General features: G+C 47.2%; 1 protein-coding gene across 3 annotated transcripts in view; it reads right to left on the reverse strand.

Annotated features, from left to right (window-relative positions):
- LOC147731157 (neurabin-2-like) overlaps nt 1–12,616 on the reverse strand; it is a 681,485-nt gene that overhangs the window by 47,513 nt on the left and 621,356 nt on the right. The window contains exon 16 of one of the 3 annotated variants that reach the window (XM_086956139.1): nt 6,458–6,502. The exons of the other annotated variants lie outside the window; for them this stretch is intronic. Within the exon in view, the coding sequence (XP_086812265.1) occupies nt 6,458–6,502 (45 nt within the window). The remainder of the gene's footprint in view (nt 1–6,457; nt 6,503–12,616) is intronic. 3 annotated transcript variants of the gene reach the window in all.

Here is a 12,616-nt window from a genome sequence, read left to right on the forward strand (position 1 = left end):
TGCAGACTTCAGTCCGAACGGCAACACTGTGTATTGATAGTGATTGGCGCCGACTTTGAATCGCAGGAACTTCCGGTGTTTGTGTGCAATGGGCACATGGAAGTAAGCATCCTGTAGGTCTATGGCACACAGCCAGTCTCCCCGTTGCAGCTGAGGATAAATCTGATGCAACGACAGCATGCGGAACTGTTCTCTGCAAATCCACTTGTTTGCCTGTCGCAAATCCAGAATGGGCCTGAACTCGTTCTTGTCCTTTTTGCGGACCAGAAAGAATCTGGAGTACAGACCTCTTCCTCTCTGAGACAGAGGCACGTCTTCTATGGCCCTTTTCCTCAAGAGGACGTTGGCCTCCGCCTGGAGCTCGCGCAGTTGATACTGTGAGCTGACCGGAGGGATCGATGGAGGCGGGCCGGTGAACCGAAGACTGTATCCATTGCAAACAATATTCAGCACCCACTTGTCCTGAGTAATTTTTCTCCACTCTGCCAGAAAAGATTGAATGCTTCCCCCACCGGAGCGGGTAACGGACGAGGGGGAAGTAACAGCTCAGGGTCGAGACCCTGCTGCGCCCTTGTTCGCGGTAGAGGGTTGCTGGCCTCCCCTACCCTTCTGGCGCTTTTGGAAGGGCCTGTGGTACTGCTGCTGCTGTTGCTGACCCGTAGCTTGTCCTCGCCCTCTGCCCTGCGCCCCGAACCTCCTCTGGAACGGGCGGTAGCTCTTCTTGTCCTTGGGCTTCTCCAAGCCCACCGCCGTTAAGGTCTCGGCCTCCGCCTTCATGCGGGCCATTTCATCATCCGCGCGCTTCCCAAAGAGGGTCCCCCCCGAGAAGGGCAGATTAGCAACTCTCTGCTGGGCCTCCGGCTTGAGGGACGTCAGTCTAAGCCAGGCATGGCGTCTCTGGTTAACCCCATGACAATAACCATGGGCTGCCAGCAACGAGGCATCAGCAGCCGCGCTGATGATTTGATTGGAGACCAGCATCCCTTCCTTCAGGACTTCCAGGAAATCCTCCCTCCGATCCTTCGGAAGGAGATCCGCAAACTGCTGTAGGGACTCCCACAGTGCCCGATCATAACGTCCCAGCAGGGCCGCGTCGCTAGCGGCCTTCATGGACGTAGAGGCCGTCCCACAGGCCTTTCTCCCATTGGAGTCGATCCAACGACTTTCCTTATCCGGAGGAACAGTAGAAGACGGGGAGGTCGAGTGCTGCTTCCTGGCCGCCGTCACAATCACGGAGTCTGGCTGAGTCCGGAGCCCTGTACTTCTTAAGAAGGCGGGACGGAGCAGCCCTCGTAGTTGCAGGCGTAAGGAACAGTTCCTTCGCTGGTTCCTCCAAACCTGGCACGAGCGGCAGAAGAGGGCGGGACAGGTGCTTCTTGTGAAGCGTCTCAAAGATCACGGACATCGTCTGTGTTGGAGCCGTCACCGTGATCCCGAGCTTCGCCGCCCCCCTCAAGAGCACGTCCTGAAAGGTACTGATATCATCCACTGGGGACACCCTTGTCCCTGGCGAGTCCGACAAAGTTGGGGAGAAAGATCTGGTCCCGGAGGAATCCGTGCAGGACCGCGACTCTCGCCTCCTGTGGCGCCGCCTCGATCTCGTAGAGGATCGGTGCCGACTGCGCTCTCTCCCTCTCCGCCCGGAGCGGGATCGCGACCTCCTGGGCTTAGGCCGCCCTGCTGGGGCAGGAGACTTAGGCTTGGGTGGCGCCCCCGGCCGAGGGGTCCCTTTAGGAGGAGTAGGGAACTTTGGCAACGAATAGGTCCTCGGAGGTACTGGAGGAGGATTCTCCAACGGAGGATCTTGAGGAGGTGGAAGAGGTGGCAGTGGTGGTGGAGTAGGGGACAGAGGACGAGGCCCTCTTAGTAGGGGAGGAGGAGGAGTAACCAACTTAGGCTTAGTAGGGGTGAACACAGCAGAGTGCGCTGAACCCGGTGAAACTCCCCCCTCACTAGGTTGGGACCTAGGAGAGTCATCCACAGCCTCCTGACGCTTGCCAGAGCGACTCCTGGCGTCAGCGCTCCTTCCGCGCCTCTTGGGAGTCGGAGAACGGCGACCCGACGGCGAGCGCCGTTTCCTCGGGGTTGAGTCGCGCTTCCTCGACGTCGAGCGAGACAACCTCGACGTCGCACGTCTCCTTCGCCTCGACGTCGATCGTCCATGCCTCGACGCCGACCTTCTGCGCCGTCGATGCCTTGACGGCGATCTTCTGTGCCTCGACGGCGACCTTCTGTGCCTCGACGGCGACCTTCTGTGCCTCGACGGCGACCTTCTGTGCCTCGACGGCGACCTTCTGTGCCTCGACGGCGATCTTCTATGCCTCGACGCCGATCGCCTCCTCTTCGCCAACGGCGGCCGGCGTTGTCGTCTCGACGACGAGCGCCGACGCCGGGCCCCACGATTGCGATCACTCGACGTCGACACCGACGTCGATGAAGATGCCACCGGAGACTTCGACGGCGGCCTGTCCACATCCCTCGACGTCGACGGTCAACGTCGTCTCGACCCAGAGCCCTGGGGAGAAGGGGAACAGATAGCAGTCATTCCTCTGGACGCCGTGGTAGGAGCCACCGACCTAGACGGAGATAGATGACGTTTGCTGGACTTCCTGCCCCTGGGGAGGTCCCCAGAGGCCTCAGCATGGGCAGAAGAAGCCCCACCAGACCCACCTTGTGCCTTCATCCTTCTCTCCTCGAGTCCCTGAAGTCTGATTTTCATCCTGTCCCACAGGGTCCTGCCAGTGAACCCACGGCAGATCTCACACTCCTCTGGGATGTGGGAAGAAGGAAGGCAGAGGATACAGACCTCATGGGGGTCTGACTTGGCCTTCTTCCTGGAGCACTTCGGGTATTTGTCAAATAATGCAGGCATTATAGACAACTAAAGTGTGCAAAATACCAAGAAGAAGACACCAAAGTACTTTAAAAGTACACAAAATCGAAATTAGTGCAAAAAACACCAACAAAACCCTTGAAAAGGGAGAGCTCAATGCTCCAGGGTCCTGCTTGCAGGAGCCGGAAAAAAGAACTGAAAGTAAGTTGGACCTGCTATGCATTCTGGGATACTGGGAGAAGCTTCTGGAAGGTTTCCTTAAAGGCACAGTATCCTGTTTAAGCCACATAATGGCAGCCTATGGGGCTTGTCTGTCCAGGTTCTTCTCTCTATCATTCCTGAGGGATCTTGCTGGTGAAGCAAGGGAAATCTGTACAGGCTTTGCTGTTTTTGTGGATTTTATGGTGGAATTTCTAGTTGAAGTACTGGACAGTGTAGCCTTTTTAGGCTGCATTATCTGTCTTTAAATTCTCTCTTAAGTGTATGCATTTCTGCATTTTTTTGACACTAAGATTATTTTTGATTGCTCCGGGGTCCACGCACATGGGCGGGACTATTCACTAGATTATGACTATACACAGAGATCCCCTACTACAGAACCTAGTGGAGTGCAGCCACGCATGGTGGTGGATGGCAAAGCTGGTGCCTATTGCACATCTGAGACCGTACAAAGCGAAGAAATTACGGGCATTCCAAGGAAGACTTGTGCGACCGAAAAGTATTTCAATTGGAACAGCTGGTGGAAACCTGCACCACAAGAATTTCTGGAGAGGGGTGCTGGGACAAGAAAGGTGGGTTGCCTACAGCATGGTGAGAGTGCCTAGCAATTTGTGTATTAACTGGCTGGTCAGAGCAAGCCTTGGCCCAAGCTCCTAAAAGTGCGTCCATCAGGACCTCAGTAAGAACATTCGTTTTTACCTCAAGGGTGGGGAGCTGGTGATCAGGGGCTTACAAACCATGTGCTGGACCATGGCATAGGAAGCATATTCTTTTGCAGCTGGTCCGGAAGGAGAGAGGTTGTGTATAACTTATTAGTCTCCTGCAAGTTCTAAACCAGTTATCATCCTGATTGGACTAGGCGTACTCATCACCCGTATCACATTAGTTATCAGAGTCTGTTGCAAAAAGTGGATGCAAAGATTGTTGCCTACCTTATGGTAAATCGAGAGCAGAAATAGGGGCTCAGTTGGATTCAGGTGCAATGTCGAAGTCTACAGGCTACGGAGAGCACAATTGGGCAAACTCTTCGGGCAGTGATGATGGCATCAGCAAACCCAGGGCCAGCGTGGTTTTGGATGCAGGGAGTGGCATATGAACAGGAGTCACAAGCAAGAGTGACTCAGAGATACCAAATGGCGCTGAGGGTGAATTCCCTGGCAGTATTCCATGTGGAAACCCTCTTGGCTCCTTGGGTCCCAGAGGTATGCCAGAGGGACTCAGTAATGAACATGTAGTTTCTTACCCGTCGGTGTAGTTTTGCAGCGTGAAGAATTTTCATGATTCACATGCTGTGCATTATTCCACCATTTTGTGGTTGGATCTGGAAATCTCCCTAAAAAACCTTGTCCTTCTACTCTTTTTATTGTTGTTGGTAGCATTGACGGACCACCATTATGTGTCCCCTTGTGACATTGTCGTGCTTCCCCCAAAAGTTCCCACCTTTGGTCGCTATCTTCGGATTCTTTTTTTGTACTTTTTATATGCTGTTCCCTCCTATCATTTTCTTGGCAGAGGTAGCTGGATTCGCTTGTGAATTAAGAATATTCTTCAAGCTGCAAAACTACATAGACGGGTAAGAAACTATATGTTTTGCAGCATGAATCATTTCTGGATTCACATGCTGTGCATTGATTTTGCAGTGGCTTGTTACTACAGTGGTGGTTGGGTTGAAAATGAGCATTGATTTGAAAACAGATGTTCTAAGACATTTTGCCCTACTTGTGATTCCTTGTTCATCTGAATATCTACACAATAATGACTTTTAAACGTATGTGCCGACGACCATGTTGCTGCCATACAAATGTCTTGCAATGTTGTATTTGCTAAGAAAGCAATGGTTGCTCCCTTCTTTCTTATTGATTCTGCACAAGGAGTGTTTTGTAATGTCCCTCGTGCATTCCTGTGACACAACTGATTAGTTTGTGCTTTCTGTCTTGTAACTGTGTTCTTGGTAACTGGTCTTCCTAGAAAACTATTTGAATTTGATACAAAGAGCTGTATCGTTGTCCTGTCAGCATTTGTTCTTTTGATGCAATACATTACCACACGTCTTGGATCCAGAGTCTGTAATGTCCTCTCTGTGTGCGTTTTTTGTCTTTGAAAGAAACTTGGTATCTATATAGTTTCGTTCATGTGGAACTGTGAGTAAACCTTTGGCATGTACTGCTGATCTCATGACAATTCTGTCGGTGTACTTGAAAAAAAGGCTCCTGTAAGGTGAGCGCTTGTAATTCACCAACTCTGCATAGTGATGTTATGGCCACTAAAAAGGGTAGTCTTTAGTGTGAGCATTTGTAATGTGGCCCTCTGTAGGGTTCAAATAGTGACTATCAGTTGTGTGAGCACAATATTAAAATTCTATGTGGGTGCATTGTACCTTTTTTGGAGGTGCTATTCTTTTTGCTCCTTCTAGGAACCACTTAATGACTGGTGACGTGAAGAAGGATTATGTTACTTACACAGTAAGCATCCGTTCTTGGCACGTAGAGCTGTAGATTCACATTATTTGCATACTCCTGCCATATAGTGTTGGGTACGGATGTTTGCAAGTTGTTTTTCTTCGAAGAAGTCTTTCCAGTCACGAGGTAAGGTGACTCATCCTTTCGGTGATCGTGCGCATGGGCATCAACTCTATTGTTCAATTGTTTTCCCGCAAGAAGGTGAGAATGGATTAAGTGTAGTAAAGAGATGTCTATGCATAGATAATGTAAATAATGAGAACTGCAACAACTACAGGTGTCCAGGGAGATGGGAGGGCGCATGTGAATTTACAGCTCTACATGACAAGAACAGATGCTTACTGGAAAGTAGATGCTCCCTTATCACCTTTTACTTGCTTTTCTAAACCTGTCCGGATACTTTATGTCAAAAAGTAAGCAGATATCAACTTTTCAATGGTTGGAAATGCACTGCAAGGAAGACAGCTCTAAGACTAAGCATGAAACAAAGCTCTTCAGTTACTGAAAAGGTTGTAGACTATAAAGACGTTGAAAAGCACCCAGATTGGCAGAAAAGAAAGAAATGAGAGAAAAATGCACACAGTCAAAGATACATGGTGTAAATAGAATGTAAAAATATAAAAGCTGTGAATACGTTTGGGATCATTCAATCTGAATCTCTACATGAAGCATCAGGTGTTTAAGTAGCTCCCATTCTGAGCCTACCTAGACCGATGCAATGCATTTTATTTATAAAGGTCTAAATATATAATCATTTGTCAAACTTTCCATCAACAGGGACAGTCAAAGGATTCTATGGCAACATTGATTTCAGATATACTAATATTAGGGTATATTTAGCTACACATTAATTTTGTTTTCGGTTAGCTGGTCATAAGGTACAATTGCAAGGGAGGGGTCTAATTAAAGTCTATTAATCAACTGATAAAAGAATGGTATAACATACCAATGTCAAAGAATGCCTGAATAAAGATGGCCAGGTAAGAAAGCTCTGTGCACAAAAATACAAAGTAAAGAAAATGGTTGATGAACAGGCACAAATGGCTCCATGTGCAAACACTAACAGTAATATCTATGCATTCTACGTTTTGTGCAATTTTAAACACACTAGATGTTATGCTACACAATGTATGCCCTTTCCAAATTAGGAAAACTCTGGAGTATGTTACTTACCCCGTAAGCATCTATTCATACTGTGTAGTGCTGCAGATTCAAATGCTATGCACACTCCTGCCATCTAGTGTTGGGCCCAGACTCTGCTATTTATTTTTCTCAAAGTCTTTTATGGTTGACGTCCTGATTCGTATCTCCTCCTTCTCGAGGCAATGCACATGTTTAACAGCTCCTTTGTTAGACTTTAATGCTTTTTCCCTGCCATGTGGGAAGTGAGGATATAGTCTGCTAAATAGGCGTTTGCTGTTGAACAGGTTTACATTTTTAGGTATATTTGACACCATCTAATACCTGCCAGTGAGGTTGAAGGTGAATCTGCAGCACTACATGCTACAAATAGATGCTTACAGGGAAAAGTAACATACACCATTTACAGCATGTATTGCCTACAGATACACATACTATGCATAGACTGTAAAACAGTACTCGTCTCACAGTGGTTTTAGGCATCAGATGGTGCATTTGCTTGAAGTAATGTGCGTAGAACTGTTTGACCCACTAGAGCTTGTTGTCTGCCATTCTCATCCACAGAATGGTGTTTGGTAAAAGTGTGTTGGTTTGCCCATTTTTGCCGCTTTACAAATATCTGTTGGGGGATATTTCCCAAGAAGGCCACTGATGCACCCTTTTTAGGTTTCGCCTGGCCGTAGCACTGCGCAGCAGTGCTCGCGCAGGCAAAATCTTTTGATGTACAGTGTGGGGCTTTGTCCTGCCTCTCTCTTCCATTGGCTAGCTCCATAAATGGAGGCTAGCCATTGGAAGAGATTGGTTGTCAATCACTCTGTCCCCGTCACAACGCGATACGGGGGCGTTTCTGGGTCTTTTTTAAAGTCCCGCCCTCTCCTCTTCCCATTGGCTGGAATTTTACCTTCCAGCCAATGGGAAGGGGAGAGCACAAAAAACACGCCCCCGAATCCCTACAGGGCGCGATGTGCTTTCAGTCGACAACTCGTTTTATTTCTGTGCAATGCCACAAACTTAGCCCATAATAAACCAGAAGAAATGCCAGAACTGAGATGTTGATTCAACCAGAAGGTTTTGTTCATAAGTTAGAAAGACAGATTCCAACCTACGCTGTTGCTAGTTAATAGCGATTTATTCAATTATTTTCAAAAAGGGAATTTTTAGACAATTTAATACATTTTTTACAACACTACACCAATATTTATAAAGCACCCATTCACCTAGTCATCCATATCACAAGCATACAAAATCAGGCATCCATATGTACACAGAATTTCAAAATAATCACAAAGGAAAAAATAACGACAAAAAATTCACGACAAAAAATTGGAAAAGGAAAGACAAAGAAACAGAGGCTGCTCATACAATATTCATCTGTGATAAACCATATATCTTCGCGCTCCGGCGTCTCCGGAGCGCGAAGGATCAGCGCTCCGGAGACGCCGATTGTAACGAGGACACTCACACCCTCAGGAGTCCTTCAAAAAACTTGCCAGCATCCGTCCTAACCCAAGCGGGACGCCGTGCTGATTGAGCACTAAGCTCCACCGATTAAGGTACTTCTCACCCCGTTGGGCTCCAACCCGGGACTCCCCTTTTCTTGACTAAACCCACCCGGTCCGTTGGAACAAACTAGTGTTACTCCGTCACCCCCCAGTGAGCGCGACTTCCTGCACCCCAGCGTTCTACACCAGTGAAGTGGCCTTGCAGACCAGTAGGATACCTTCCCCGGCCCTGATGAGAGTCCCTTCATTGTATAGGACTCGAAACGCGTAGGCCCCTTGCTGAGTGCTGCTCTCTCTAAACTGAAAATTCAAACAACTGTGAATTCCGATACTTTGAACATGTGTATATACAATGTGCGACATCATTTAAGTTGTTTATGACTAATCTCCAATTTTTGTATATATGTATAGATATATGGTTTATCACAGATGAATATTGTATGAGCAGCCTCTGTTTCTTTGTCTTTCCTTTTCCAATTTTTTGTCGTGAATTTTTTGTCGTTATTTTTTCCTTTGTGATTATTTTGAAATTCTGTGTACATATGGATGCCTGATTTTGTATGCTTGTGATATGGATGACTAGGTGAATGGGTGCTTTATAAATATTGGTGTAGTGTTGTAAAAAATGTATTAAATTGTCTAAAAATTCCCTTTTTGAAAATAATTGAATAAATCGCTATTAACTAGCAACAGCGTAGGTTGGAATCTGTCTTTCTAACTTATGAACAAAACCTTCTGGTTGAATCAACATCTCAGTTCTGGCATTTCTTCTGGTTTATTATGTTTAAAGGCTCAGCCTAACTGATGTAGAGCAAACTCTTCGTTGTTTTTTGACAAACTTAGCCCAGGCATGCAGCTTTTGTCCCACAGGTTTTAGGAGACTCGCAACGATGTCAAATAATAACTATCACGAGCAGGACAAAGCTTTGTAGTGGAGCTTGAGTATGTTTCCACAGAGGTAAAATCCAGTTTTCAAAATTTTCTTTTAATTTATCCTAGTGCACGTTAAGCTCTGCATGGAACTTAGATATTTATTATTAATTATTTTGTTCATCTCTCTCTTGGCTCTCTTAATAATAATAATAATAAAGGATTTTATAAAGCGCCTGGTGACGCCATCTCGGCGTGTCCCCGCGCTGTGGAGAGGAAAGGCAGGGGAAAGTGAGAGACCTAAAGGGAGAAAAGGTGAGTTTTTAAGAGTCTCCTAAATAAGGTCTCTGTCTCAGCCAGTCTAATATGCAGAGGAAGAAGGTTCCAATTCTTGGCCGCCAGCGCACGAAAGGAGCGCCCTCCCATTCTTGCTTTGTTTATCCGGGGGGCACACAGAAGCCCGGTACCCTTGGAGCGCAGTTCTCTGTTGGGCACATAGGGGATTGCGAGATCCTTCAGATATTCAGGGGCTACCTGAGAGGTAATCCTGTAACACATAAGAAGCGCTTTAAACAAGATTCTCTTTTTTATAGGGAGCCAGTGAAGAGCAACTAGTGTGGGCTTGGAGGCCGCTCTTCTGGGAAGCCTGAGGACCAGACGGGCCGCCGTGTTCTGGAGAACCTGAAGTTTTTTAATGTTCTTCTCAGTGGTACCTAAGAGAAGGACATTACCGTAATCAATACGGGAGGTAACCAGAGCTTGAGTCATCGTGCGTCTGGCCTCTAAAGGAAGGAGGTCCAGGGTGCGATTTAAGGTCTTTAGTACACCAAAGCACTTTCCTGTTAGCTTCTGGACGTGGCTGTCGTAGGAGAGTCTGGGATCAACCCAAACACCCAGGTTCTTAGCTTCCTTGCATGGGGAAGGCATAGGACCTAGACAGGAAGGCCACCAGTCCAGGGTCCAACTGGCCGAGTTACCCCCAATCACCAGCACCTCAGTTTTAGAACCATTGAGCTTGAGGCAGTGTTGGTTCATCCAGCCTGCAAGCTCCTGCATGCATGTTTTAAAATTGGCAGCAGCCAAGGTGGGTGTCTGGGATAGGGAGATGAGGAGTTGGGTATCGTCGGCATAAGATACAATTTTTATGCCGTACGATTGAACCACCTCCGCCAATGGAGCCATATAAAGGTTAAACAAGGTGGGGCTCAGGGCAGAGCCCTGAGGCACCCCCTGTTCTAGGGCAATGCTGTCAGAAAGGGAATTTCCTCTCTGAACCTGGAAGCTTCGGTCTATTAGGAAAGATTTAAGCCATCCCAATGCCTCCTTTGTGACCCCAGCCTGGTTTAGACACTGTAGCAGGGTGGAATGGGCTACAGTGTCAAACGCAGCACTGAGGTCCAGCATTATGAGCGCCATCGTATGACCCTCATCAGCTCCTGCCCTAAGCGTTTCAGTAGCTCTCAGGAGGGCTGTCTCGGTGGAGTAATTAGTCCGAAAACCGGACTGGGAGCTGTGCAGGCATTTATTAGCTTCAAAGTGAGCCATAAGTTGTTTGTTAGCAATTTTTTCGGTCACTTTGGCAAGATAGGGTAATAGAGAGATTGGTCTCAGATTTTCCAAGGTGTCCTGACTTACATTCGGCTTCTTTTTGATAGGTAATACAATAGCCTTCTTCCAATCAGTCGGTAAGTGCGCAGAGGAGAAGGACAACTGAATAATCTGCCTGAAGTAGGGTTCCAATACCTGTAGGCTCTCTCTGAGTACTTTCGGGGGAGCAGGGTCCCGAGGGGAACCCGATTTGACGCTCTTGCAGATGTTTATAAGCGCATCGGGAGTGGGAACCGAGAAGCATTGGAGGCAAGACTCAGTGGAATTAGTAACAGCGCTCTCTGTAAAATCATGGCCGGATGGCAGCTTGTCAGAGAAACTGGTATAGATGTTGGTGATCTTATCTGAAAAGTAGCGAGCAATCTTATTGCAAGTTTCCACTGAGTTGTCGCAAGGCGCATTGTCATTAGTGAGCACAGAAATTTCCTTAAAAATTTTAAAAAGCTCTTTAGAAGAGTTCTCTGCCTCCCCAATGCGAGTCTTGTAATGCATGGCTTTAGAAATACGGACTTTTTTATAGTATTCCTTTTGCGCTTGTTTATATTGAAGTTTAATAACTGGGCAAAAGTTAGTGCGCCAGTCACGTTCTAATTTTTTGCATGCAGATTTGCATGCTTGTAGTTCTGCGGTGTACCAGGGAGTGGATTTTCTGGGGCTAATGAAATTTTTTAAGGTGCGAGTAGGAGCGGTTTTGTCTAGGGCCCTTAAAATTCTGTCCTGCAATTGACTGTAGGCCATTTCACAGTCAGTGCTTTCAAGAGAGTCTCCTATTCCAATCAATTTATTGAACATGTCCTGAGAGAAATTTTTCCATTTCCGGCGCTGGTACCGAAGATCCGTGTCATTTTTTTTCGGATCGGGCTCAGATCTCTGCAGGTAGAAAGGAACAATGGAGTGATCTGACCAGGGTACCGGAATGGGAGAAAGAGCGTGTACTCTGGAAACGTTCCCAAAGATGGGGTCAAGAAGGTGACCTTGTCTGTGAGTGGGATCAAAATTTATAAGATCTAGCTGCAGAGACTGGAGAGCAGACCTAATGTCCTTGGCTCCGGGATCGAGGGGGTCATCAAAATGAGCGTTCAAGTCGCCTAGCACCAGGAAATTGTTCTTCCTAATAGCGAGGTGAGCAGTGTTTTCGAGAAGGCTGGATGTGAAATCATACAGTCTCCCGGGAGGTCTGTACGCAAGAATGCCAGAGAAGGAGAATTGAGGGTTAACTAAAATAGTAAAAAAACCAGCTTCACAGTGATCTATGGTCAGAGGCGACAGGGAGCACTGCAGGGGGGTTTTAGTGGCAATAGCAATACCACCTACCCTGCCATCCTTCCTGTCAAGTCTGGTCAAGGAGAAGCCAGAAGGCATGTTCTCCTCTCTCCCGCCCTTCCCTCCTCTCATTGCTTCACTTTACTTATGTTCCATTTTCTCCTTGTCGGCTTGTTTTGTATTAACCGTGGAGCCCGTTTCCCGGCTGCATACACGTTAAATCGCAAGGCGCCGTGCTTTATATTCTAATTTTTTTCAGCTGTTTAACAGCATTGAGTGGGAGTTCCCGCAGTTCTTCATCTTCATGATGGTTGATGGTACATACGATGGAACACTTCTTATTTTGTTAGCGAGCAACACTGGCTAATTGTTAATAAAGTCGCACTTTTGTGTTCACACTTTTGTATCCATGACAGTAGTGCTTTAACTTTCGCGAGTGCTTTTCACACGCGCTACATTGTTAATAATGGCGCACTTTAGTGTCCACACTTTTATGTCTGCTACACTAGTGCTTTTCCTGTCACGTGCACTACATTATTAATCATAGCGCACTATCATGAGTTGCTTATAAAGTGTCCCACAGGCACGTTGCTGAGCCTCTCCGCCTCGCAAGCATTTCAGTGTGCTCTGGGGCTTGTACTTCTCTGTCCCCCTCCCCCCCGCTTGTTGCAGTCAGCTGTTCACCCAGCGGCTAAAAAGGAATCAAAATCCATTTCTCCCCT

Source organism: Lissotriton vulgaris, chromosome 2_1, assembly GCF_964263255.1.
Source record: "Lissotriton vulgaris chromosome 2_1, aLisVul1.2, whole genome shotgun sequence".
Lineage (NCBI taxonomy): Eukaryota > Metazoa > Chordata > Amphibia > Caudata > Salamandridae > Lissotriton > Lissotriton vulgaris.